Source organism: Monodon monoceros, unplaced genomic scaffold, assembly GCF_005190385.1.
Source record: "Monodon monoceros isolate NGI ecotype Baffin Bay Population unplaced genomic scaffold, NGI_Narwhal_1 Super_Scaffold_1, whole genome shotgun sequence".
NCBI classification, from domain to species: domain Eukaryota; kingdom Metazoa; phylum Chordata; class Mammalia; order Artiodactyla; family Monodontidae; genus Monodon; species Monodon monoceros.
In genome coordinates, this window is record NW_021703765.1 from 48,148,281 (window position 1) to 48,175,753 (window position 27,473).

Sequence of the window (27,473 nt, forward strand, 5' to 3'; positions counted from 1 at the left end):
CACCATCCCAGGGGAATCATCACTAGATAAAGGGTAATACCTAGGTCTTTCTTGAGCCTGTCTTACCCAAGGGGATAAAGCATCTCAATTCCAGCCTTCATCTTGGTGATGGACATTGTTCATGTCTTGGCCAGACGAGACGTACAGGAACTTGTATGTTCCATCTATGTTCTGAAGGTATGTAAATTATCTCAAAATCAACTCCAGTTCATCAATCATCTGAAATTTTTTGGATGAGCCACAGGAGAATAAATTAACAAAGCCATGTATTTTTTTTAACAGCTTTATTGAAATACAGATCACATACCATATAGTTCACCCCGCTAAAGTGTTCGTTTCAGTGGTTTTTAGCATATTCACAGAGTTGTACAGCCATTAGCACAATCAATTCTAGAATATTTTAATCACCCCAAAAAGAAACTATATACCTCTTAGCAGTCACTGTATTCCTCCAAACATCCTTGTTTCAGAAAACTGCTAAACTACTTTCTACCTCTATCGATTGGCCTATTCGGAACATATATGTGTTAAACAGACTTTAAACATGGTCTTGAGTTCTGAGTTTGGAAACGCCAGTGTTATACAGGCCTACCTCTTAGGCAGAATGCCTGGGTGAATAAATGACTTACTTTTTGCTCTTAGGTTTCCTATCACTTACAGAAGTGTGATGATACTTACAACACAGGGTTAATTCTCAGTTCATGTTTATTAAGCAATTCTGTAAATTTCAGCCATTTAGCATGAAGTGGAATGGTGACATATCAAAAACCTCCTCCTGCCCGTGGTCTCTCAACCCTCCTTATCCCCTTGTTTAATGTGGCTTCGAACATCAGAGAAATTCATCGTTGAACAAAGCTAATGTTCTCTTGATTAGATTAATTATACAAATGAAATCCACATTATTCTTAACCCTTTTTTAAACGAGTAGTTTAGATCTCTACCCCCTCTTAGCTTTTAATCAGAATTCCAGTTCTGTACAAGTAACAACTTCCCTTCTGTGTTTCTCTCCCCTTCCTTCCTGTATTTAATTTCTGGTAGTGTGCTAATGACCACTGTGTGAGCCAAAATTCTGGCAGTAAATAGGGGGAAAAAAGAGAAGGGAAGACGGCATATGTGGAAGGTTATACTCAGGTTTTCTCACAGCGGATAAGATATAGGATCTCAAACTCTGGACCCAAACAGACTTGGGTTTGAATCCCGTTACTTCCTAGCTGGATGACCTTACATAAGTCACTTCTGTGCCTCAGTTTCCTCATCTTAAAAATGGGAACAGTAACACCTACCTCATGGGGTTTTTCTGGGAATTAAAAGCGTTAGAACAGTGAGAGTACTCGGCACACTGCCTGATACAGAGCAAGAACCCAACGTAGGTTGTCACTGCTGTGATGACAATGTCACAGCCAACAGCCTGCTTGCAGAGACCCGAAAAACCAAGGAAAAGGTTAAATAGTAATCACACGATTGGTGAAGTGCCTTAAGATTTGTGTGAAGCATTTTCACGTGCATCAGCTCCTTTAAAGACTTAAAGGGCTGCCCTATGTAAACAGCATTTTATGATTATGTGCAGATTATACCCAGAGGAGGTTTGGAAGTTCACCAGGCAATGTGGTCTGTAGACCCCAAAGAGAAAGAAGGTCGGTGGACTTTCCATCTTGGCAGAAGAGGACTTGGAATGAGGGTAGGAAGGAGGTCACTGGGGTCCACACTGCCTATTCCTTGCTGTCTCAGGAGGAGAATTCCGCAGGAGGCAGGACGATAGGATGACTGAAAGCCCAGCCTCAAGCACCAGACTGCCTGGGGCTGAAGCCTGCCTTGTTGCTTCTCGCTTCTCACTTACGTCATCTGAGCAGTGGGATAATAATGCACCCACTTCCCCGAGCTGTGATGAGCCTTAAATGAGCTAGTCTGAAGAGGATGTGCCACTGGTACGGAATAAGCACTCGGTAAGTATTAGCTCAGGATTCCTGCCCTCCAGTAAAATGGGTTGGCCGCAGTGTGATAGGAGAACTAATGCATTGCTTTGCTAGACATTTCCACCTAGATGCCCCATAGGCATCTGAAACTCAGCATGTGCAAAGCTGAACTCATCACTTTTCCCCATAATCTGCCTTTCAACCGGAGCTTCCGACTTCCATGAGTGGCACCACATCCACCAGGCTCCTTCTCTCCCTCCGCTCCTGCACAGACAGTCATACACCGAGACTACTCGGTTGAGCTCCTTGAAATTTCCCCCGTCTGTCTCATCCTGCTGTCCCCACGATCATAGCCTCAGCTCACCATCTCTTCCCTGTCTGTACAGTGTCTCCTAACCTTGTAGACACTAGTCTCAGTCTGGCTCCAGTCCTCAGTCCATTCTTCCTGAGGCTGCCACGGGGACCTTCTAAAATGCAAAACTGGTGGTCTCTCCCCACCTTAAAACCCTTCCTTGACTCCCTAGTACCCGCCGGATGAAGTCCAAGCTCCATCACATAGCACAGCAAGTCCTTCAAGATGTGGCCCTGACTACCTGCCCTCCAGCATCTCCTGCCCTCTCTCCCCCCAACGTCCTTCACTCCAGCCCTCCTGAGCTAGTGACGGTTCCCAGGATGCCCCCATGTCATTGCATCAGCACTCTGCATGCCTGGGATGCTCGTTTCCTACTGGCCCATAAAGCCATTGGAGCAGAGATCAAGGTTGACTGGTACCTCTAGTCCTAGCCCCTGGCCAGTGCCACTCTCCCGAGCACATGCCAGCAACCAAGTAAGTGAATTCTCCTGGACAAGTCTTTTAAAGGGCTGTGAGGACTGTGCATCTAGAGCTCACATCTCTTGAGCGTTTGCTGTCAAAGTGCATTTGCATGTATTACTTCATTTATCCTCTAACAGCCCATGACAGAGGTACAGTTGACCCTCCGTGTCTGCAGGTTCCACATCTGCCTATTCAACCACAGATCAAAAGTATTCAGAAAAAAAATTCCAGAAAGTTCCCAAAGGCAGAACTTGAATTTGACCTGCACTGGCAACTATTTACATAGCATTTACATGTGTAAGATATCACAGGTAATCTCGAGATGATTTAAAGTACGTGGGAGGAGATACATAGGTTATATGCAAATACTGTGCCGATTTATATAAGAGACTTGAGCATCCACAGAGTTCAGTATCCGCAGGGGGTCCAATCCCCCAAGGATACTGACTATACTACCACTATTAATATCATTCTCACTTTCCTAGGGCAGAGAGAAATTAAATAACCTGCCCAAGGTCCCAGAACCGGGAAGTAGCAGGGCCAGGACTTGAACTCAGCTCTCTCTCACCCCAAATCAACTACTCTATCATGCCTCCACCTCCCAGTATATCAAGCTCTTGAGGGAAAAAAGAAGGATTTACACCTTTTCCCAAAGCTCAGTTTCTAGAACCTTGTAGGAAACCAGGATGTGTAGCCCGTGCAGGAGAGGAATCCCCGAGGCCATCCCAAAGGCAGGAGAGGCTCCTGGCTGGAGAGCTTGTCATGACAATAGAAGTTTGTGGTTTGCAAATGGTTTTTTGAAAGGTATTTGGGGTTAAAGTGAAACAACAAAATCACTGAAAATGATTTACAGTTTATGACTCTCAAGGTTTCATGTTTCCAGAAAAGCCAACAGAGCTGTTCCATGGTGCATATTAAATTGTCTTCCTGATTCACTCTCCCAAACTTCATCTTGGCCTTGTGCAATCTCTCTATTAAAGGGGCATTGTTTCATGAGTTACCAGCCTTGCCATTGCTTCACCCACTTACTAACAACTGTAACATCAGACCCAGCCTGGTGCAAAAACCACAGACACTGGGTGTGAAAACTCCTGGGACAGTAAAGCTTACACCTTCAGGGGAAGCAAATTATTCACCTGGAATTTAAGGTGATCTGTTTCCTCCTAAGTGAGCCAGGGAAGCATTCCAAGTATGTTTGTAATCTGCTTATCACTCCCCACTTTGCCACGCTCTTGTCCAAGAATGCACAGGAACAGTAAGTTGTGTATGTGCTGAAGAGCTCCTGAAATTAAATCCTCACACCCACAGGTGCTGCCACCGCTCTGCTGCCACTGGACCTTCACTTGTGATGGTTCTGTGGAGCAGCGGAAATTGTTGGTGTTTTCAACTTAGCATCGGTGAGTTAGCTATTGTATGTAATACCTTATACATATACTTAGAAGACGTATTGCATAAAAGACCCTCTGGGGCAGATATGTGCTTTGAGCCCACCCCAAAAAGTGTTTTTGTTCAACAATTTGAATACTAGAAAATTTCCTGAGACCAGCAGAATTCTTTATTAGTACCAGTACTCTGAGTTCAGCTGTGCCTGTTGATTCTAACTTTGGAAAGAAAGTGGACAGAAGGAAAGAAACTAGTAATTGTTAAGCATGTATGATGTGCTGGGCACCGTATTAGCCAATTAACCTGCATCATTTAATTTTTACCATAAACTGCAAGGCAGGTAATGTGATCTCCATCTGAGCAAGAGGAATCCAGGCCTCAGCGGGGCCAAGTCCGTTGCCCAGGGCTGGGGTGGAAACCCTGAGCTGTCTGGTTCTGTCTGTCCCTCACCCCCACCAGGGATTGTTCTCTGCAAATTCAAATTGATCTGTTTTAGAGAAGGTGGTGGTACTACAGTCAACTCTGCAGCTCTGATTCAGGAGACCTGTTCTCCAGCTCTGTTCCTTCTGTAGTTGTTCCAACGTTAACTTAGCAACTTTAAAATAACCCAGGAGTGGAGTGAAGGATCCACTGGACATAACTGGAGTGGGAATGCCCGTTTTCACTGTGGCCTCACCCACTGACCATGTTGATTACCACTTTACTCCTTTTTCTTAAAGGACTCACAGCAACATTTTCTGCCCAGAGTTCCTTGTTCTCAGCAGAAACGTCTGTCAAGTTCCAGCTGAAACAGAGAAAATTTGGTGGAGGGAAAGTGAGGCATTTACCCAGGCAGCTGGAATCAGGTAGAAAGTATTGAGGTCACAGAAAAGGTACCTGTAAACTCAGAATTGGGAGAGATTTCCCTCTGCTTAGAGGCAAAGAGAGATTTGGGAACACTTCAGGGAGGAAATAACCTTTAAGCAGAACCTTGGCCGTGAAGGATGGGGGAAAATTCATTTCAAACAAAAAGGAAACTGTGAACAGAGGCAGGAAAGTGAGGACATTGGTGGGAAATAGGGTATTAATAGTGCTGTGTAATCAACAACACGGCTCTTCATCACAGCCCCATGGCTCGGGTATCTGCATCCCATAAGCAAGTACACGACAATCACCTGTTGCCGGAGGAGCACTCTTTCAAATGATCAGACACATCTGGAAGGTCTCCCTTTTGAATGGTAGTGCGTACCTGCGTAGAAGTGGTCGTGTTCATGAAGATCGATTTTAAGCTTCTGTTTTGTTTTGCTTCTGCAGAAGGAAACCCCACTTGCCAACGCGGCGTTCTGGGCAGCGAGGAGGGGCAACTTGGCTCTGCTCAGGCTGCTGCTGAACAGTGGCCGAGTGGACGTGGACTGCAGGGACAGTGTACGGACCGGTCCATTCGGTACACGCATGCTGGGAGCTCGCCGTCCCCCGCTGGCATGAGAGCGCCTGCTGAGTACCCTTCCTTCACAGTGCTTGTCTGCTTTTCCATGTGTTTGCTTGCTTCATCCTTTTCAAAAAGTCCGAAGTACCACGGGGAACTCCAAAACATACTGGGGGGCTTCCCTGGTGGCGCAGTGGTTGAGAGTCCGCCTGCCGATGCAGGGGACGCGGGCTCGTGCCCCGGTCCGGGAGGATCCCGCATGCCGCGGAGCGGCTGGGCCCGTGAGCCATGGCCGCTGAGGCTGCGCGTCCGGAGCCTGTGCTCCACAACGGGAGAGGCCACAACAGTGAGAGGCCCGCGTACAGCAAAAAAAAAAAAAAAAAAAACATACTGGGAAAGCCATTACCTGCATAAAACAGGAGGGGCCACAATAGGGGAAGAGACACGTCACTGGGAATCAGAATCGGCCAAGTCCAAGAAGAAAAGGGGGAGATGATTCAGAACGGAAGGGGGCTGCCGCGGATGTGGGAGTTGGGTTTTTTCTACTGAGAGATGGAAGCCTCCACCCAGCCTCTTATCCCTTCCTTACCTTGGCAAACACCAATACCCTCATCGGCAATGAAGGGGAAATAAAAACAGGTCCTCCCGCCTACTTTCAGGCATCACTGCGAGAGCCCTTCCTTCCCCGGCTAGAGGCGGCAATTTCTCTGTTCTCAGCAGAATGTCGCATCTCTGGGGACTTAAGAGGACCTCAGGTGAGGAGAGAGGAGATGTTTTGATTTTAGGGATTAAATAGAAATGTTTTCACAGGAGCCTTCTTGTTTTCCTGATAACAGGGTGTGCCATTTCCATTTTTTATTGCGCAAATTTGGTAGGTGATGTCAGCCACCAGCCCAAGCGAGGTATCAAAATTTGCTCCACTTTGCCCCCCCCCGCCACCGGGCGTCAGTGCAGGACAGCTTGGGGTGCACCTCCAGACCCACTTGTAACTTTCTCCAGTTTGCTCTGTGTCCCAGGGTTGGAGCTGTCTGGCCTGCCCCAGGGGACTGGCTTCCCTCTGGCCTCCAGTAGGGTTTGGCCAGTGGGAGCGTTGGCAGGAATCAGAGGGAGGGAGGACAGGGATGTTGGGGAGTCTAGACCCCCCCCCATCCTGTCTGGCAGCAGGACTCTCACCCTCTCCGTCCTGGGAGCCACCACCTGTCCCTCAAGCCTTCGGGCCTGGGCTAGCAGTGCAGCTCCGCTGTTACTCGCTCCCAGTACTGTTCTTTGTAGTTTCCCTACATCCAGAGCATAGCCTTATAAATAGTCTCTTTATTAAACTTTCATCCAGTTATCCCAGTTTGAATGTACCATCTGTTCTTTGCCAGGACCCAAACTGATATGGGGTCTTGGGCATCTGTGAACTGGTCGTCGGGTCTTACTTGGGTCTCGCTGGGCAGCAGTGCCACACTGGACAGAACTGGAGTGGGAATGCCTGTTTTCATTGTGGCCTCACCCACTGACCATGTTGATGACCACTTTACTCCTTTTTCTTAAAGTCACCCCTTTTCAGACACCCCCTATGACCTTCTCCTGACTTCCAGCTTTGTGTAGCTTAATACATCCACAGATCCCTCCTATTTTTAAAATTAATTTATTTGTTTGTTTATATTTTTGGCTGCGTTGGGTCTTTGTTGCTGCGCACGGGCTTTCTCTGGTTGCGGCAAGCGGGGGCTACTCTTCGTTGCGGTGTGCGGGCTTCTCATTGCGGTGGCTTCTCTTGTCGCGGAGCAGGGGCCCTAGGCGCGCGGGCTTTGTATTCTATTCCTCCTTTGTCCCAACCTCTGACTTTTCCTCAGTCGACCATGATGTAGAAGTGAAATACAGTGTATAAAGGAGCATTTTGGTTATTTGTTTCATTCATCTTCCCTTACTGTAAAATAGATGAGCCTGTTGTTTTTTATTTTCTTTTTAAAATATCCAAGTTAAGTGCTCTGGGGTTCCTGTAGCTCATGATTGATTTGTATTTTGAGACCAGTGTGACCCATGATGAAAAAATTTTCTCATCTCTCACGCAAAGGATACATTCATGGCTTGCCTGTTCAGACTGGCTTTAAATCAAGGAGTTTTCTGTCTGAATGCTGAATAAAAATGTTCTCACGTTCAAGAGGAAGTTGGTAACTCCAAGTTTGCTACTCTAATCTTGAAAAACACGGAGGAATAAGTCCCCCTGAATGATAGGTGGTACAGCCAACATGAAGGTCTTACATTCAAATACCAAATGCGGTCACGTGGGCTAGAAGAGTATCATAAAGCACTTCTGTGAAGCCACTAGCTCTTCTCGATGCTACCTGTACTTTTACTTACAGCAAACAAGACTTTCCCCAAACTAGGACTGTCTTTCACGCGAGTCAACAAAAACCAAATGATAACCTAACATTTGCTGAGGCATCATAATATTACTTTAACATCTAACTCTTGCTGACTATCCAACATTACGAAGCTAAGCACATCGCCTGAATTATTGCTTTTCCCCATTTAATTTAATCAGGCAGATGCTTTTACTATTCCGCATTACAGATGAGGTGAATGAGACTTTGAGAGCTCAGATAACCGGCCCAGAATCATACCGTCAGTGACCACTCAACTACACTGCCTTCCTACAAAATCCCACAGACGTATTGAATATATAGCACAAGGCTTCTAAGAATCACCACCCCGTACCTCGTGAGGCTTCCTCACAGGCAGAGCCGTCTGCCTCTCTCTTATCCTCTCCACAGAAGCAGGCTGCTGACCACACAGAAGACGTGGTTCAGATTACAGTTTCGAGCCCTTGAAAACAAATGTAAATTAAACCACAAAAGCCCACTTGAATTGGAATATCAGGTGGTACGTCTCAAGTCCTTGAATCTTAAAGCTGGCAGGGACCTTGGCAATCATATCATCCAGCTCCTCATTTTAAACCTGAACTAAATGAGCCCCAGGAATTGTGAGCAGTGTGCCCCAGGTTACGCTGCTGGTTGATGACAGAGATGGGCCCCGGGGCTCCTGACTCTCACTTCTGTAGTCTCTTGTTGCATCTTTACCCGAATCCGTTTGAAAATAAAGAATTCTAAACTCAGAAAACCAACTAGTACCACTTAACCCACTTTTTTGCATTAATAACAGTGTTTTGGCTCAGGAATCATAAAACGAGGCCACTACATCACTGCTGCCTCAAAATGCAGTAACCATGATTCACTTGGACTGCGTGTCTGAGGGTAATGGAAGTAAGTGGATGTTTGAATTGAAAATTCCAGCCTCAGCAATTTGTCACTTTGCTTTTTCCTGTTTGGTCTGCATTATAAGATTATTCACGAGACACTTTTATTTACTGCGGGAGATGTTGCGCTCAGCTCGGACGTGTCCTGGGAGGAGCCGACGTCTGCGGCATCTTCTCCAGGCCACCTCTCTGGTGTCACGTGGCCTGACTGCTCATCTGTCTCTCCCCCACCCAGAATGGCACAACACTCCTCATGATCGCCTCCTATGCTGGCCACATAGGCTGTGTGAGGGAGCTCGTCCTGCAAGGAGCTGACATCAATCTCCAGAGAGAGGTAAGTCAGGTTTTGCACGTGAATAAGAGTAACGCAGCTCTATTTACAATAGCCAGGACATGGAAGCAGCCTAAGTGTCCATCGACAGTTGAGTGGAGAAAGAAGATGTGGCACATATATACAATGGAATATTACTCAGCCATAAAAAGGAACGCAATTGAGTTATTTGTAGTGAGGTGGATGGACCTAGAGCCTGTCATACAGAGTGAAGTAATACAGAACGAAGTAAGTCAGAAAGAGAAAAACAAATACCCTATGCTAACACATATATATGGAATCTAAAAAAAAGTGGTCATGAAGAACCTAGGGGCAAGATGGGAATAAAGACACAGACCTACTAGAGAATGGACTTGGGGATACAGGGAGGGGGAAGGGTAAACTGGGACAAAGTGAGAGAGTGGTATGGACATATATACACTACCAAACGTAAGGTAGATAGCTAGTGGGAAGCAGCCGCATAGCACAGGGAGATCAGCTCGGTGCTTTGTGACCACCTAGAGGGGTGGGATAGGGAGGGTGGGAGGGAGGGAGATGCAAGAGGGAGGGGATATGGGGACATATGTATATGTATAACCGATTCACTTTGTTATAAAGCAGAAACTAACACACCATTGTAAAGCAACTATACTCCAATAAAGATGTTAAAAAAAAAAAAAAGAATAACGCCAGTGACAGAGATGTGAAGTTCTCACAATAGTGAATTGTTAAAAAGGACTAGAGTACAGTCATCCCTCCGAATACGCAGGGGATTGGGTCCAGGACCCCCCGTGGATACCAAAATCTGCAGATACTCAAGTTCCTTATGTGAAGTGGCATAGTATTTGCATATAGCCTACGCATATCCTCCCATGTACTTTAAATCATCTCTAGAGCACTTATAATATCTAATATGATGTAAATGCTATGTAAATAGTTGCTGGTGCATGGCAAGTTGGAACTTTATGGAATTTTTCTTTTTTTAAAAAACTTTATCGGAGTATAGTTGATTTACAGTGTTGTGTTAGTTTCAGGTGTACAGCAAAGTGATTCAGTTATACATATACATATATTCTTTCTTCTTCAGATTCTTTTCCTGTATAGGTTATTACGGGATACTGAGTAGAGTTCCCTGTGCTATACAGTAGGTCCTTGTTGGTTACCTATTTTACATAAAGTAGTGTGTATGTGTTAATCCCAAACTCCTAATTTATTCCTCCCCACCCACCGTTTGGTAAGTGTAAGTTTGTTTTCGAAATCTGTGTCTGTTTCTGTTTTATAAATAAGTTCATTTGTATCATTTTTTAATTAGATTCCACATATGAGTGATATCATATGTTTGTTTTTCTCTGTCTGACTTACTTCACTTAGTATGATAATCTCTAGGTCCATCCATGATGCTACAAGTGGCATTATTTCATTATTTTTTATGGCTGAGTAATATTCCATTGTATATATGTACCGCATCTTCTTTATCCATTCCTCTGCTGATGGACATTTAGGTTGCTTCCATGTCTTGGCTATTGTAAATAGTGCTGCATTGAACATTGGGGTGCATGTATCTTTTCGAATCATGGTTTTCTCTGGATATATGCCCAGGAGTGGGATTGCCACTGGGCAGATCATATGGTAGCTCTATTTTTCGTTTTTTAAGGAACCCCCATACTGTTCTCCATAGCGGTTGTGGAAATTTTTTTTTAATATTTCTTTCTGTGGTTGGTTGAATCCATGAATGCAGAACCTGTGGATATGGAGGGCTGACTGTAATCATTGCTTTTTTCCTATGTGACATTAAAGCCCAGGTTGCAGACTGCATTGTGTCTAAATTAGGCCCAGGGAGGGACTGTTGGTTGTACTTCAGTTGAACAAATCTCCTAGGCCCATGTTACATCTGACATAACAAAACCTCCAACCACATTCCTTAAACACCCATATGTTTTGCCCTGAGCCTAAATCACTTCTTCCTTCTTCCCTTGGGATGAGATGCTATAGAAGGTATAGGATTTTCATAGAGATCATTATATTTTTAGAAGGATTGGGTCACCCACTGTTAGCTAGGCTCACTGGCTAGCCTACCTCAGCCATTCTCACCAAACCATGTTTGCAAAGGGCTTCTCTGACCAGCCATGAGTTAAATAAGTTCTCTCTCCGAAAGGCATGTGGTGAACATTGGACTAAAATGTGAGCCTGTTCACACAATCGTTCAAGGGCCGTCTCAGGAGTCCTATCTAGCCAGAGGATCCATTCTCAGTCCGATGCAGAGGAGCAGTGGGAGGCTGGAGATTCAGGCCTGGGGAGGTGCATGTATTTCCAAGCCAGTCTAGGGCCTGGTGAGTTCACCTTTGTGGAGACACATCCAAGGTCACACCTAGAGTGAATGTGACCTCAGTCCACAGAGACTCAGACCCGAGTTGGGCATACAGGGGCAAGCTCCAAACCAGACAGGAGCGCTTGGTTTTCCTTGATCCACTCTTATCAGAGGCCCTGACCTGCAGGTGTTTCAGAAAGGATGATTCACCAACCAAACTTTCATCAAGCAAAACACCCTTCTCCCAGGCTGGACCCCCATCCCTGAGTGGAGAAAAGTAAGACACACCATGTGTAAGGTCTGCATTTTCCTGGGGGCATCTAGAAGTCCCTCCCTCTCCCCTCTGGGTGTCACCTTGGCTGTGGACCGTGGGAGAATAACCCTTGATAGATAGCATCTGGACACTGGTTCTCCACAGCCCCGGATCAGCCAGCCTGGGCCTTGAGAGGAGCAGTACAGAGACTACAGGAGATCCATCCAGTCTCCTCCCGGACAGATCCTTCTGAGTAATTTCCACAACACCGAATCATTGTTTTAGGTCATTTTCACTTCAGCAGCTGGTTTTCTTCCGGAAGGAAGATGTTTGGGCCCCTTTAGAATTCGACTTTAAAACTTCCCTAATCGTTTTATTTTTCCTCTCTGCTTTACAGCCTTTGTTTATTTTAACTTTAAAGAAAAGACAGATTTTCTCTAATAAAAACAATACAGTCCAGATCTGCTTACTCAAAGACTTTATTGTGAAGGGCTAGTTCAACATACACAAAAATCTCTTAAGAAAAACGGAGAGAAGCTGGGAGAAGAAGAGAAACGTTTGTTTGACTTCCACCCAAAGTATGGTTTTTATGGTCTTTATATTTATCTGTTTGGTTCCAACTGCTCAACTAATGTTCTTGGTGATGAAAACTATTGTGCATTGAACACAGTGGCCCTTGAGGAATTAAGTGTGTTGGGTTTAGAGGTAACCTGTGTGGCGCAAATAACGATGACGTGTAGGTCCCCGGTGACCCCCAGAATTCCCTGAGCCAGGTCAGTCTGGAAAAATAGCCAAAGAGAGGCCCTGACCTCACCCCGCATGTTTTGGAAGCTGGAAGAGAGTGCCTGGCAGTGCTGTGGAACTGACGCTTAGAGCAGACTTCCTCGGTTCATCTGTAATCCAATTTGCAATATCAGAATATTTGTCTCCTGAAGATGGACCTGCCATTGTTTCCTTTAGTTTGCTCTCCAGACACATAGCGTTTGCACACTTCGGTAGTCTCTAAAATTCATGTCTATTAAGAAGGTGAGGGATTTCCCTGGCTGTCCAGTGGTTAGGAGTCCACGCTTCCACTGCAGGGAACGCAGGTTTGATCCCTGGTCGGGGAACTAAGATCCCACATGTGCACAGGGCAGCCAAAAAAAAAAAAAAAAAGATGAGAGTTTTCCTATTCTAGCCCAGTTTCCTCATCCAGACCTTGTTACATCTTAACATTTCTGGAACCCAGCAGCCTCCACACTGGTCACTTACCTGAACAAGGAATACAGTCTGTTCAAATATAGCCCCCTCCTAGGCTGGAAGTTTATATGCAAGGATTTTGTTTTGTTTTGTTTACAAGCATATAAATCAAATGTAATGTAACCAAATATCTTTTAAAACCAGCCTCTGTCTCTCTCTCTCTCAGTCAGGTACAACTGCCCTGTTCTTTGCTGCTCAACAAGGACATAATGATGTTGTGAGATTTCTCTTTGAATTTGGAGCATCCACTGAATTTAGGACCAAAGTAAGAGGATTTTCTTGCTTTTATACCTTGTTGAAGAATTTCAGCAGTCATGAGTTTCCATTTCTCTTCATCTATAGTATGAATTTTTGCTTTGCTTTTTACAAGATTTTCAAGCCTAAGAAGGTGGGTTTCACAAGGTTAAATTGTAATGATTCAGGGGTAGTCCTAGGAATCCAATTCATTTTTACTTTGGGCTCACAATTGGAGAACTCGGGGTGGGAGGAATTGCTTAGATTGTTTCTTGTACTGGTAACTTTCTACTCTGGGACACTAAATTTTGTTATCAGGATGGATACAGTAGCAGGTGCTTTATAACTCTCCCTGTTTTCATATGCTTTTTTCTGCTTCAAGGCTAATCCCAGTGCTATGATAGGAATTGTTGGAAGTGTTAAGCCAATCCTAGTGAATCTGAGAGATTTCTAAGGAGGGTTTGGCAGACAGTTTACTTTCTGAAATGTCCTCACTGAAATATATATGATTACAGTTTATATAGTTGGGCAAGGAATTGTGGTTCTTCCTTTGAAGAAGTCATTGATTCTTCATGTTTGACATGTGGATAAGAAAACTGAGGCTGCAGAAAGATACATTTTGTGTTCACAGCATGACCTTTCATGATAATGCTTTGTAGTAGAAGAATTTGAACTGCCATCGCATTGTAATTGAAAACTTATTTCTGTCATAAAAAATTGCTTCAGTCATAAAAAATTCCTGAAAATTTGCCCTAGTTGGAAACTTTTAGGTTTTCTTAATTTACGGTATGTGATACTTTGATATCAAGGCGGTTTCCAGTGGAGTTTTTTTTTTCCTGTTAAAACACTATTAAGTAGATCTGAATTTCAGAAAGGGTTTCTGTCCTTTCGAAAACCTACCGTTGGACTGTGTACATGCCTCCAGACATGCTGAATATAATGTACAGTAATCCAAAATACATGTGTACACATATTTTATGTTAAATATCATTTTATTTTTAATTATAAAAGCGATACAACTAAAAATAAAAAGTTCTACAAACCTGACTCAACTCTGAACTACGTCAAATGATCGTGTGTGACCACATGGCTGCTTCGTTCTTCTTGGCTAACAAGTTAATGCTGGCCTTTGAGCCAGTTTGTGCTGTCCCAGAAATCCATGGAACATGGGACCCAGGGCGAGCAGTTCCACATGTTTCCATTAGGTCAACTGCAGGTGGCCAAGAGTTTTCCATGGGAAGAAGACAGTGTCAGGAGGCTTTGAGTTTTAGTATGATCCTGTCATCAAAACTGACTCTGTGGGCTTCCCTGGTGGCGCAGGGGTTGAGAGTCCGCCTGCCGACGCAGGGGACACGGGTTCGTGCCCGGGTCCGAGAAGATCCCACATGCCGCGGAGCAGCTGGGCCCGTGAGCCATGGCCGCTGAGCCTGCGCGTCCGGAGCCTGTGCTCCGCAACGGGAGAGGCCACAGCAGTGAGAGGCCCGCGTACCGCAAAAAAAACAAACAAAAAAACAAACTGACTTTGTGTCAACTGTTCTCATTGTAATTGAACCTATGTCCCCAAAAATGTGTTTTTTTAAATAAAAGGTATCAGCTCTTCTATGACGATCATCATGTTTTATCTGTTCTCTAAACCCATTAGGCAAAAAGCTGGGAAGATTGACACAACAAAACTTGGAAACATTGGTGCTCGTTGCTGCTAATAGCTTAATAAGCAACTTCTTAATGCCCACCCGCCTCCACCTCCACCCACCCCCACCAGCCTCAGCCCTCCAGTCTCTCTCCTCCATTCCCCACCCTTCAAAACGCAGCTCTTCCCACCACACAGCCGGGCCCTTGCTGAAGCCTTACTCAGCCATGTGCATCCCCCAGCACCCTGCCTGCCTGTGAATGCGGGACCATGTGCAGCAGTGTTTCTCCAAGGGAGGCCCACCTGCCTCTGGCACCTCTCGGTCACCTCACATGGCTGGTCAAATGCCTCTTTCTGGGGCTCACTCCAGACCTACTGAATCTGAGGGTGGGGCTGCGAGGGTAGCCATTTTGAATAAACACTCTATGCCCAAATTTAGAAACCACCCTATCTTATATCTATGACTTGTATTTTAGAACCGGATTCCACGTTCTTCGATTGTTTACAGTTGGCTCAAATGTCCACATACCCATTCACAGAGCCAAAGAAACAACACAACAACCCTAGATGGGAAAAGAGAAAGCCTCAGCCCAGCACCTGAGAAAAACCATTAAGGGCTTCACGGACTTCCCTGGGGGCGCTGTGGTTAAGAATCCGCCTGCCAATGCAGGGGACACGGGTTCGAGCCCTGGTCCGGGAAGATCCCACATGCCACGGAGCAACTAAGCCTGTGCACCACAACTACTGAGCCTGCGCTCTAGAGCCCACGAGCCACAAGTACTGAGCCCGTGTGCCGCAACTACTGAAGCCTGTGTGCCTGGAGCCTGTGCTCCACAACAAGAGAAGCCACTGCAATGAGAAGCCCGTGCACTGCAACGAAGAGTAGCCCCACTCCCCGCAACTGGAGAAAGCCCACACGCAGCAATGAAGACCCAACGCAGCCAAAAAAAAAAAAAAAAAAGAAAGGGTTTCAGTTGACCACAAACTCAGTGAGTCAGTATTTGGTGTGGTTGGCTTAAAAGCTAATTCTAATTTAGGCACAGAGATAAAAGTAGAGGAGATGGAACCAAGGAATGTCCCATCAGGCCGCATCTACTTTGCAGTGCTCTGTTGAGTCCTAGCGCCCACGTTTTAAAAGAGGTCTGGACAAATTGGCACATGTTCAAAGGAAAATGCAAAACAGGAGAGTGAGAAGCACATGGAATAGGCTGCAGTTATCCCCGCTTTCAGTGCATGCAGATTTCGTCCCATGAAGGCAGGGGCCCAAGAGGGCTACTCCCTAAAAACACCTTAATCTCAGAGACCTACAACTGGGTGGACCCACGGGGAGAAGCCAATGTTTGTCAGTTGGGTCTCTGGTGAGACCACAGGAGATGATTCTGGTGATTCCAAGACACAACTGATTGGTACAGACTTCCTGTTCTGTTTCCTTTATTGAGAGGCAAAGAGATGATTCTGCGTTTGACATGAGAAATTTCTAAATTAATTATAATAACTTAGCAAATAGCTGTAATATATCTCAAGCAAGTCACCCCAGTACACAACATAATGATGCCCTTAAGATGAACTCTGTCATGATTATAAAGAAAAAGTAAAAGAGATAAAAGAGGAAAAGTGAGTTTGTTATTATGTATGGAAAATTCTTTTCCAAAGTTCTCACCATGTGAAGAGCATCTGCTCGTAAGATTTGTGCTCTCACTGTTTCTAACGCATTTATACTTCTCATGACCGCAGGACGGGGGCACTGCCCTGCTGGCCGCCAGTCAGTATGGGCACATGAAGGTGGTGGAGACCTTGCTGAAGCACGGAGCCAACATCCATGACCAACTTTATGTGAGTGTGTTTCAGGGGGGCTCTCGGGGGGACACTTGCTCATTCCCTTATCACAAATAGCATCGCAGTCTAAATTCCGGAAGTGGCATCTGATGCAAATTATTACAGTTATCAGAGAACTTCAGGGGAGTTGTAAACAGTGTAGAATGATACAGAAATTAAGAAAGTTGGTGATTAAGATACTACCAGTGGATTTAGGCATTAGGATATATGTATTAAAAGAGCAAAACACTCAGAGGTCACCAAAGAGACCAGTACTGAAGTCAGAATGTCAAGGGTTAAGAGAATGGGAGGTCAATGAGTGATAGTAGAAGGACAGCACTCACCTGAGAAGTATTAAAACAAAAAAGAGAGAAAGTTGACGTAAGTTAGAAGTTTCACTCATTAGTTATACGCTCCTTTCCTCCTTGACAACCATAGACAATATAAATGCATTTATGTTTTACTGGCATCATAATCAAAGATGTCATTAAAGATGTCAATCTACTGTATCATTACATTTTTTTTCCAGGACCAAAAGCATTATGACATTTAAATAAAAATGTTCCTGAGAACTTTATCCACCCTTCCAAAGTTCAATACCTATGAAATGAGTGATGGGGGAGGATCCTCTGGTAACAACCCTGTTGAGGACTTGCTCCAGAATTTCTTGTCTGATCATCTCATGGATCTAAAAAGAACAGAAGAACCAATAAAATATTCCTTGGTGACCTTCAGCTTACAATTGTATCAATGCATGTTAGGCAGAATAAAGAACAGTTTGAATATGGGTTAAAAAAAAAAAAGAAGTGGCATCTGAGACATCAAAGGAAAAAGATAGAGTTAACCAGGTGAGCTTTCTCTATGTAGAAACCCATAATCTTATTTACCCATCTTTGCTCTGCCTTTTAAATCTCTTGCACATATGATACATTTCATGTACCTATGTAATTAAGAGCTTCAAAAATAACGTGATACATACTTACTTGTAACATGACAAGCCCAGTGTATGGACTTGCTGAAAACCAACATAAGTCCTCCTGTTGTAGAGTTATTTGGGAGGAAGAACACAAAAAAGGAGAAATCAAGTTATTTAGAAGAGAAGTGAGGATGGGTGAATGAAGACCTCTGAAATACATGCACGCCATTGACCCTGAAAGCCATTCACTGCCAGTGTGGGTCTGTTTGCCGCTAACTGGCAATTAGCACATTACCCAGGCATTTTTAACGGTCACTCTAATTCCGTAGAATTTATGGCAAATGTCATTCTTGTTTTGGAGGAAAAAATAAAATATGGGGAGATAAAGTGACTTGCAGTCTCATGGTGAGGAGTGGAAGAATTCCTGCTTCCATTTGTCTGCGAACCATATTTTAGGCTATTGTACCACTAGACATGAGCCCTATGCCCAGGGGTGCTATACTTTCATAGACGTGTAAAGAGATGTGTAGGTGTGAACTTTTCCATTTGAACACCCTTTCCAGAGTTTACACAGATACCTCTGACAAATCACCAGCCTCTCTGAAATCCATAGAAACTAGCCTTAGGCTTTGCACTTCAAAATATGTTACCACTCTGTGAATCTGTAGCATTCCTGGTTCAGTGACTAAACTACTTGACTGTGGTCTGAAGGAATGATTCTCAACTCTGGCTGTCCATTAGAACCAGGGAGCATTAAAAAAATTCCACTTCCTGGGCCCACCCCTGACCAACTAAACTGGAGTCTCTGAGGGCAGCTTGGGCAACAGGTGGTTCTGACATGTGGCCACATCTGAGAAACAGGGGTCTGCAGCTCTGTATTTCTTCAACTGTATATAGTGAAGTTGTATCTGAGAGTGTGTATGAGTATATATATGTGCAGGTTGAATAGGAAGAGCCCCTGTCTTTGGAAAAGGAAAATGGGTTATTGTTTTCATAGCATTACCATTAATAGTCAGCAATCCAAGTTGACTGTGGGTATAGATTTTGTACTGTTAGATAACATTCTTCCGTAAGGCTCCTTGAAGCAATACTTAATTTTAGAAATGTAGAGTTTGGGGAGATCCCATTCCCATGGTAAATTCCTCTCTGTTATAAGGTAACCTAGAAATTTCATGCACCAGAACTTCCATTTTGTATTAAGACTTTTACCCTTACCTAAACAGTCCAAATATAAATGTTTCCATTAAAAACAGTTGAAATACAGGGCAGGGGGCAGGGAGTGTCAATGATTCTTGAAAACTTCTAGGAACAGAAATGTGTAACGCACAGTAAAAAAAATCCAATGCATGGAGATCCGTTTTGGAAAATTCCTAAGAGTAGGGAAGACTTTCTGTGGCAACACAGTAAAGAACAGCTGAAAATTGTATCCCCATATCAAACATTTGCTTAAAAATCTGTCCAGGCTGAGACTTCCCTGGCGGTCCAGTGGTTAAGACTCCGAGCTTCCACTGCAGGGGTGCGGGTTTGATCCCTGGTCAGGGAACTAGGATCCCACATGCCGAGTGGCACGGCCAAAAACAAAGAAAGAATCTGTACAGGCTGATTACTTTTTTAATGATTGCGTTGAGGGCAGTCTGGCAGCTCAGCTGATCCCCACTGGAAATTCAGCACCCTCTGCCTGGTTGGACTTGTAGGGAAGGTGCTTTGATCCTGTGGTTAATGTTCCTGACCGTGAGGGGTGGTAATTAGCTGGGTTAAGTAGTTTTCCACTTAGGTCTGAAAGTAATGAGGCTCACTCTGTCCTGTGAATGCTGTCTGTGTGAAGTAAGCACCTGGACAGGAGGTGTGCTCTCGACTGACCGATGTACTTGCTGAAATTAACCAATGATACGTCTTCAAGAAAAAAGAAACGCCCAAAAGATGTACAGGCCCAGTTAAAAAGAAAACTAAAGAAAATTGGAAACAAGCACTTGCTTTGGGCTTTTTATGCACGACTGCTTAGTTGTGTGTATAGGTATTGTTGGCGTCTGCTGGGCTGGCATGGAGAGAATTCATGGACATTCTTACCAGGGTGAGTATTCTGGAAGCATCTTGTGTTTTAAAGCTTAGAGGAACTGCATGTTGGGTGAACATGGATAAGGGAGCACGAAAGAGAAAGGAGTAGGGAATATCTAATTAAAAGGATACTTTTCATTCCCAGTTCATTAGAGCACACAAAATAGATTTGAGGGATTTCTTTTTTGTTTTCTATTAACAGATTTTATTCTGTTTTTTTGTTTTTTCATGAACACTTAGCTCTCAGTGACAAAAGGACTGCGATGGAAAATTGTATTAAATGTGTATGTTTTTAAAATCTAAATACAAGAGGGTGGACTCTGAGATCAAGCAACAAAAGCAGAAGGCAGCTAATGAGAAACCTATGCAGACGGAGGAAAATGATGATTATTTGGAAAACCTGAGTTTTCCAGCTAGCTGTGTCATAAGCTGTATGACCAAGATTTTATAGAGTAAACAGTCATTACATATGTCGTAACTCATCCTTATACAACTGTCTATTTTAAACTTTACCTTTCAGCCTGGCTTAGCGTGATGTTTTAGAATGGTTCTTCAATGAAGAAAACGCCACACATGTTAAAAGGGGGGAGGGGAGGAAATAAAAATCTAATTTCTTTTATAATAAATGTGAAAGATGACTTGTTAACACTTTCAATTTGCTATCTGTCAGGATGGAGCCACCGCACTCTTCCTAGCTGCCCAAGGTGGTTATTTGGATGTGATTCGATTACTGTTGTCCTCAGGAGCAAAAGTCAACCAGCCGAGGCAGGTAATGTTTGCGCGTGCGCATGGGGCGGTAGGCGGGGCGGGCCTGCGGTCCTGCGGCAGCACGTGCCTAAGATAACCAGTCAGCACTGGGCGTCTCTAAACCCTTTTGCCTCTGGGTAAAAAGTTCATCTTTGATTAGGGTTTTCCCTGTTCTTTGCTTTGGGCTCACCCGAAAGCCTATGAAATCAGGCTGACACCACTATTCAGGATGTTTGGCGTCTGAGGACAAGTACATACTCTGCCACCTCCTGTTCAAATAAATGATGGCTGTACTGGGGTCAGGAGAGTAGGCTAGCCTGGGACATAGGTAAATAGAGGCGGGTCAGGTAGCCTTGCCCTTGCTCAGTCTCTCTGTTGATATGCTGCCTTATCTCTTACCCACCACTTCTTGTGCTGAGCCAAAGAGGAGTCCATGTTCTTGGAATCATTACTGGGTTCTGCACCTTCATCTCTCACCATTACAACACCACTGAGACTTCATTTACCAAAAGAAGTTGTTATCTGGCAAATCAATTAACTGATACTTAAAGGAACAGGACTACAAGGTAATACAGGCCACATTTATAAATGGTAAAGAGCCATCCAAATGTAAGGTATTATAATTAGCCTCTCATAACTATTTCTGCACTAATCCATTTGTTTTTAACGAAACATTTCAGATTAAGGTAACAGTACTTTAAAGGTAGTTTTCTAGGGAAAAGTCAAGCTGATAACTTACCAGTAAATGACATGCAGGCAGATTCCCACTGTCATGTGGCCTGATATGGGAAGACCTGTATTCTCATTAGTGAATAGCTATAGGAACCTTAAGGTCGGCCTGAGCTCTTGGCCACAGGCTTCTTCAGACTTTAGAAATCCAAGTGCATAAGGAACGTGAGAAAAGAAAGAGCCTTTGGGCAAAGTAGATTGGAGGTCAGGAATCCTGAGCTTTAGATCCAACTCTGCCACTAACTAGCTGTGTGGTTTTGAACAAGTAAATTAACCTCTCTGGACCTCTGTTACTTTATCTGAAAATTAGAAGGCTGGACAAAATGATCCTGATAATATCTTCAAGTTCCCAAATTTTGATAATTGTTTTTTTTGTTTGTTTGTTTGTTTTGTTTTTTGTTTGCGGTACGTGGGCCTCTCACTGTTGTGGCCTCTCCCATTGCGTAGCACAGGCTCCGGACGCGCAGGCTCAGCGGCCATGGCTCACGGGCCCAGCCGCTCCGCGGCATGTGGGATCTTCCCGGACCGGGGCACGAACCCGTGTCCCCTGCATCGGCAGGCGGACTCTCAACCACTGCACCACCAGGGAAGCCCCTTGATAATTGTTTTATTCAATGTTCACTCTGTATTTCTTGAGCACTTGTCATGTGACAGACACCGCTATGAATATAAGATCATAATTTTAGAATTTTAAAGATGTTATAGGTTTGGATGGCCCCAGTAATACTCCTGGGAAAGGATGCTTTTAGAAAAAAATAGCACTTCCATACCTTCCAATGTTGACATTTGGGAATTGGAATTTAGTATTTTCTTGTTGGTCCTTCTCATTTCGAAATCATTGTTTGATTCTGAATCAGAGTCTTCATTTTTGAAAATTAATGAAAGGAATTTATTTTAGATTGCTTAAGTTTGATTTGGAGGCCATTACTGAGGGTACCACTGTGAATTTAGAAATGAGAGATTATCGAAATGGTCAAGTCTCTCTGTACATCTGGCACTTCAAAAACTCTGGTTGTAAAGATGCATTATTTGTATGCCTGAGGTACTGTTTGTAAAAGACCAAGTTGACATAAGAGATCATATTTCAAATGATGCCTGAATTATGTCCATTTAACCCTAAATTGAGTAGTGTGATGGCATTAAAGCCAAGAAGTTGAAGAGTAAGCCATCAGGGCTTCCCTGGTGGCACAGTGGTTGAGAGTCCGCCTGCCGATGCAAGGGAAACGGGTTCCTGCCCCGGCCTGGGAGGATCCCACATGCTGCGGAGCGGCTGGGCCCGTGAGCCATGGCCGCTGAGCCTGCGCGTCCGGAGCCTGTGCTCCGCAACGTAGCCACAACACGCCGCAGCTGTATTTCATCCGTCAGGAGTGAGGATAACCTGGGCAAAGTAGGCAACCCAGCCTGGGAACGGGAGGAGCCCACCCTTAGCTCAAGGAGCAAGTGACATGCCCTTCCAACAACTGCATCTAATGCAACTGTTTGGAATTGTGAGTGTCCAGATCTGAAAAGATTGTTATTTAGGGAGAGGTGTTTTATAAAATACGAATTGCTTTAGGGGGGAAAAGCGATGAAATTTTTCCTTTTCATAGAGTGCCAGTAACCCCTTTGTACCCTCACACCATAATCTTTTTACTACCACAAGCTTATAATTAAAGGTGATATAGCCAGGTCAGACTAGTCCAAGTTCTTCTGTCTTCTGTAAAAGAGTAAACTTTGCATGTTTAATTCCATTCCAAGAAAACAAAAAGTGTCAGAAATACAGCAAAAGTGATATCAACCCCAGCTGACTTTGTCACAAGTTATGAAGAGGTTAAAAAAAAAAAGTCTAATTAAAAGTTTCCATTAAAATGGCCTGTACGTGGTAGACGGTTATATAGGTAGGACATTTGGAAGCCAATGTTTTATTCTGAAATCTCAGCTGCCACATTTAATCATTGTCAGAAAATTCTTGAATTTACAAAATAAGGACAAGGATATTTGCCTGGTTTAATTTCTTAGTATTTTTAGATAAATCTGATTTCTAATTTTTGCTTCGCCATTCCAAGGAGTCCTGACATTTTATGGTACACTGTGCCAGGATGTGAATGAAGCTGCATTGAAATTATTCAGCTAACATTTGATCTGAGCTTCAGGGAACCTGAACGGTAGTAGAAATGACTTTTCCTTGTAATTCTATCACTGAAGAACTAACTGAAAACCTTCTTAGTACTCTTGTAGAAGGAATCATATGCATAATGCAAGCCATAGGCAGATTTTGGAATGACTAATTTCTTTTTTTTTTCTTTCTTTCTTTTTAATTTTTTATCCCTGGAAAGACTAAATTACTGTTTTGAAACTTGAAAATTTTCCCTTCTAAGCTGTCCTGAATAAAGAGGTCAAGAGTCACAGACATAATTGAAATCCACAGTCATTTAAAACCTCATTTTCAGTTCTTTCTATGTGTCCTCACCAAGTGGAGTTGATATGACTCAAACCTTTTTAATCACTAGCTGAGATGGCTAGTTAGTCTGTTTTCCTACCAACAAAATGCTTTGACATATACTTTTCCCAGCTCAACTCACGCAGTCCATTAACATGATGCTTTTATAGAGTGGCGAAGGTCGGGCTCTGTTTACCTGGGGCTGAGGTTGGCCAGTCATCACTCATCTCTGTCTAGTCCTCTTAATATGCTAATCAGCATTTCTTTGAAGCCTGACCGAAACGCCATCTTATAAAATGCCTTCTCTATCAGAAGCCTTGGTTTGGACTTGTATGCAGAGATGCTGGGACCCAGACAGTATCCTCTCTCCCAGGTTGTAAGCTTGGAGGGCAACCCAGTGGTGGGCAACGGGCAACATAGAGTCAGCAGATGGGTGCAGTGTCCTGAGGGTTCTGAGAAGGGAGCGGACCACAGTAGGGAGGCCCTGCTGCTTGCATGCCCTCTACTCTCAGAAAAGCCGTGTTGACCGCCAGAGGACGCCCTGTGGCCTGGGCAGAGTGCCCATAAGGCCTGGAAGGCTGCAGGGCATGGTGATCAGTGACTGGGAACTGGAACAAGGCTCCGATACAGGGCCCGGGCTCCTGAGCAGGACAGGAGGATTCTAAGAGCCAGCTAGGAAGCCAGAGCCACGTCTCGGGGCTGGGACTGCGGATGGGGGAAGTGAGCAACTTGGTAGTTACAGGGATATGGATAAGAAAATGAAACACAGTCCCAGTTTTGCTCATGAACTGTATGACCTTGAACAAATCGCTTTGTCTCCCTGAATCTCATTTTTTTCATCTGTAAAACCATGATAATGATGGTACCTTTGCTACAGGAATACTGTGAGAATTTAAAAAATAAATAATCCCTGCAAAACTCTTCATGCAGTGGCCAGTATAAACCGAGTACCTAGTAAATGTTAGGTATGGTATTATCATTTCTATTCCATCCAGGCCTTCCTGGAATAGAAAACCCATCAGAAATCAAGGCTGCTCTCTTTCCCAAATAAGCCAAGTTGTCTCTGTCATCTCAAAGTCCCTTCTTTCCTCTCTTTCTCTCTCCCTACTCCTTTTCATTTTGATCAGCTTCCTCTGCCTACGTATCTTGTATGCGGTCCCCAAGTTTACAGGTCAGACTCCCAGACTCTTGGCGTAGCCATGTCACTGTCACAGCTCATCCCCGCCCTCCAGGCCACAGTGGACTGGCTGGCCTGCCCATCCTCAGTCTGATCACTTGTGGCTGGGAGAATGGGTCAGGGTGTGGGCAATGCAGGCATCTAGTAACATCTTTTACAGATTCATTTGCTGGACCAAGGACACAGAGTAGAGGGACCCAGTACTGAGAAATGGGCTCCAGGGCCGGTAGCAAAGTGTCTCCCTATTGAACCCCCTGTGTTACTGATGAGGTTCCTTATAATCTCTTGAACGCCCAACTTACAATAGAATTGGTCCCCAGCACTTGCTGTCTGGCTCAAACCTGCAGGTGAAGTAGCCTAAGTATAGGTACCGGAAGGCAGTAGAAGCAAAGAGCTAGTGCCACTTAATACACTTATTGCCATGGGAGAGAATGGCTTTATGGTTTTAATTCTTTTTTCTACATCATCTTTAGGAGCCTAAATAAGACCAAATAAAATTTAGTCTCTAATACAAGTCACATCATATACTCCATCTCATGCTGTGACCTCTCTATAAAAATATATTAGAGGAGACTTGAAAATATTATCTCAAATGGAATGAGGGAATAACAGAGCTGGAAGGAACTGCAAAAGTCCCCTATTTAACCATCCATCAGGTACTAGAAGCTGATTGGGAATCAGCCACTGTCAAGCCTCTCCAGGCGTGGGGAACTCATTACTACCTCATCAGCTCATTCAGTCTTTAACCAGCCCTCCTTATCGTTCCTTTCTTACGTGGAGCCAGTGTACCACTTGGTATGCAAAATAAATTTTTTTCCGCTTGTCATGCACACAAATAGTAAACAACAGCTGTCATAACCCCGGTGAATCCCATCTTCTTCAAGCAAAGTGTTCTATTTCTTTAAAAAAAAAAGTGCAGCTGAGATTGTAACTTCTACTTCATGACAATTTCTTTGATTTAATATACTTTAAAACTGTATATTTTTGTCAAGAAGTATTTTAAAACATACATAAATATTTTCAGACGTTTTTCCTACTCCGATTCTCTCCAAAGCTCTACAAAAAAGAAGCTAAATCGACTTTATTGCCCTCATTTTTATTATGAAGCCATCTTCACAATGAAGATGCTGACTATCGTAATAGAAGGAAAATATATGACAAAGCAGAAATTGAGGTGTACGGAAGAGGAAAACCTGTCCTCTTCACAAACTAGATAATCAACTGATAAGTAATTGGATCTGACAAGAGTTCTCTAATTCACATTCAACTTCCTGGGTTCAAAAATCAGCTTTGGAGAAGTAAGCACCGGTAAGGAAATACACAGGTTTCCCCCAAATCTCATTTTCCCAATCGTTCCTACCTGCTCTATCAGTTATCTCACAGGGTAACTGGGAGAATCAAATTAAATAAAGCACATGGAATGCTTTGTAGACAAAAGTACAAATTAAATTACTTACTGTTTTTCATGATAACTAATATTCAGATCCATTTTCTAAGCATCTGTTGGCCGCTCCTTGTGCTTAGCACATTTCTGTATGTTTTCTCCTTCACAAGTAAATCTGCGAGGCTAATGTTTTTGCAGAAGGGGACGATGAGGCTCAGAGGGATTTCCCTAAGTTCTCACAACCAGGAAGTGGTGACTTTTTTTTCCACCTACGATGACTATTGCAATTAAGGTGATAACATTTGATAAAATATAGAAACATTACTGTTATGATATTAATAGTTGTTGCTGATATAGCACCTCTCAGCACTTTCCCACATAGTAGTGTCAATTAATAGAATTTAAAAACAACCAAACCCTTGGAAAGCACGGGGAATAGCCTGCTGGCTGCCTTTCCTTGCCTGCCCTCTGGCGGCGATGACAAAGAACAGAATGAACCCAGAGCGGGCAGAAGGGGAAAGTGCATCCGCATCTGAGCCCAGGAAAATCCTTTGTGGAGCCCAGACCCTCTGTCCGGTCTCCCCGGGCCCTGCCCACAGCCCTTGGGCTGTAGCCAGCTGGATTTCCCCCAGATCCTTCTAGGCTCCTGATTCGCCATCACCCCACTCAAAGGTCTTGGTTCTCTGTCCCTTTGCCAGGACAGCAGTGGGCAGTGACCCTGCTCCTGCTGCAGGTGGTACACTGGAGCTGAAATGATACCCTCCAGCAGAAAGTGAAACTTCAGCTTCTGTACCTGAACCATCTTGCTCTTCAGCCCACAGTCTCACTGATGAATAATTCAGTCTTACACGACTAAGGCAGTCTCCTTGGGTCCCATTACCTTAATTGCATCTGAGGTTAAGGTTAGTCAGTCCTGGGTTCTCCCTCTTCCTGACCTTCTCTCCAGGTGACCCAAGTTCTCAGAGGTCAGACTATCACCCTGGCATTGGAGTTGGGATGGGGATGCTCGTGTCTGCTCCTTGTGCTGGCTTGTCAGCCTCCCTGGTCCCTGAGCATCCTGCATTGGTCCCCGAAGGCGCAGCTGGTCCACCATATGTGGGCCCTGCCGTCATCTATGTCCCTGACGTCCCGTGGCCTTATCTCCCCAACCCAGGCTTACTCCAGGCCACTGTGCAGCCAGCGCTTCTGATCTCCTTCAGGCAGGCAGGCAGGGACTCCTGGGGGGATGTGGGCCCGGGGTGTTGGGGGCGTGTCCAACATGGGTCCAGACGGCTCCCATGGCCATTTCTCTTCTACCTGTGAGGCACCGGCCAAGCGCAGAGCTCCTTAGGGGGCTTGCAGTGTTCCTGGGTTTCATTCCAAGAACAGGAGAAAATCCTTTCCTATCTGGAATTCACTATAATTTATCTGGGTGTTTCTAGCACCCTAGCTTACCCAACCCAGATTCAACCCAGAGCAGGAGGAAAACAGAGACACTCATGACCCTGCCTCCCCCATTCCT

General features: G+C 44.4%; 1 protein-coding gene across 2 annotated transcripts in view; it reads left to right on the forward strand.

Moving 5' to 3' along the window:
- The window catches only part of ANKRD29 (ankyrin repeat domain 29), a 43,070-nt gene that overhangs the window by 4,746 nt on the left and 10,851 nt on the right, over positions 1-27,473 (forward strand). For both annotated transcript variants that reach the window (XM_029216904.1, XM_029216895.1), the window contains exons 2-6: positions 5,404-5,514; positions 8,992-9,090; positions 13,033-13,131; positions 16,465-16,563; positions 20,187-20,285. In XM_029216904.1, coding sequence (XP_029072737.1) covers positions 5,404-5,514; positions 8,992-9,090; positions 13,033-13,131; positions 16,465-16,563; positions 20,187-20,285 — 507 coding nt within the window. The remainder of the gene's footprint in view (positions 1-5,403; positions 5,515-8,991; positions 9,091-13,032; positions 13,132-16,464; positions 16,564-20,186; positions 20,286-27,473) is intronic.